Consider the following 1,265-nt stretch of genomic DNA (forward strand, 5'->3'; position numbering starts at 1 on the left):
AACCGTCATTACTGTAATTTTAACGATTTTCTCGCAATTCCTTTAGGTGACAAACTGAAAAGGTCCCACTGCCTGCAGAGGGTTTATTGCTCAGCTGTTGTACAAGATACTAAAACTGTGCCAATCTTTTGGCGACGACATCTGCCTATATTTACAGTTAATTTTCGGACACCAACATGTTCTCGTGCACGTGCGTGCCCATTTACATGAGTCAATATAGGCTATAGGGAACCCACAGTCCCGACATAAAAACTAAATACTTAGATACTTCACTGTGGGGGAAAAATAAGGCAGCGTTTTACGCAAACCGCGTGCAGTGTTTTCCATTATGTTGTGAGCTTATTGTTTTACTAATTGACACATTTTCAAGCGACACGCTTTCAGCGAACTGAGGAGAGGGCATGATCGATTGGACGGTAGATAAGCCGGCAAAGTATTTCGTCCCCTGTCCAATGCACGAGAGTGTCTGGAAAAGGTCCTACCTTGGTTCCGTCTCGGATTCGCTTGTTTCCTTCGTTTTCCCCGGCTCTCCTCTGCCATGTCGTCGCGGTAACGGTCCTGGGATGTGAGATGTTGGGATGTTTCGGAGTCTGAGATGAGGCGGAGGTGTTGAACGGAGTCGCCCTCAACGGGTAACTGAACTGACGGCGTCCCACTGACTCAGGTTCAGTGATGTCATCAGAGGCTGGTCTTCTTTGGTGAGGGGGTGCGAGCTGTCACACTTGGTGCTTGTTAAGCGCTGCGATTAATCCCCACATTAGTTGCTAAGATCCTCCGAAATTGAGGTGGACAGAAGTCAAACATGAGAATCGATTGTATTGTCATTGATTATGGGCTGCATCGTGCCATTCGCAAAAGGCAGGATAAACCGAGGAACACTTTCAAATGGCTTGCCCTGCCGTGGGAGGCGACATGTAGGCTACAGGTTGTTTAATAGTATACCATGTGTTGTGTGTTCTTTCCTCGATTAAACTTTAAAATCGGTGCGTGGGCACATTGGTGATACGTTTGGAGTTTAAAGTTCACGTTGGGGCAATTTGGTAAAATTGTCAACAATCCTCGAGATGACTTTGGGCAGCCTACTTCAGAACTATGTGGAGTGACTATACCTACATGTTTTATAAGGCAAAACTTATTTCAATGTGGGCTGTTGCACACAGGGAAAACAGATTATTTAAAACCTCACGTCACGTAGAACTCCGTAGCACCTGCGTTTAAATGCCCCACGAAGCCCCCTGCGCCGCATCCTATTCTCTCCCAGATCG

The 1,265-nt window shown here is 46.5% G+C and overlaps 1 protein-coding gene across 2 annotated transcripts in view; it reads right to left on the bottom strand.

Moving 5' to 3' along the window:
* Positions 1-710, bottom strand: part of LOC134462046 (zinc finger E-box-binding homeobox 2-like) — a 58,938-nt gene extending 58,228 nt beyond the window's left edge. Inside the window, exon 1 of one of the 2 annotated variants that reach the window (XM_063214893.1) lies at positions 483-710. In XM_063214893.1, the coding sequence (XP_063070963.1) occupies positions 483-540 (58 nt within the window). In that variant the 5' untranslated portion in view covers positions 541-710. The remainder of the gene's footprint in view (positions 1-482) is intronic. The other variant, XM_063214892.1, reaches the window with a different exon arrangement.
* Between the last annotated feature and the right edge of the window lie 555 nt (positions 711-1,265).

This window comes from Engraulis encrasicolus, chromosome 14 (genome assembly GCF_034702125.1).
Source record: "Engraulis encrasicolus isolate BLACKSEA-1 chromosome 14, IST_EnEncr_1.0, whole genome shotgun sequence".
NCBI classification, from domain to species: Eukaryota; Metazoa; Chordata; class Actinopteri; order Clupeiformes; family Engraulidae; genus Engraulis; species Engraulis encrasicolus.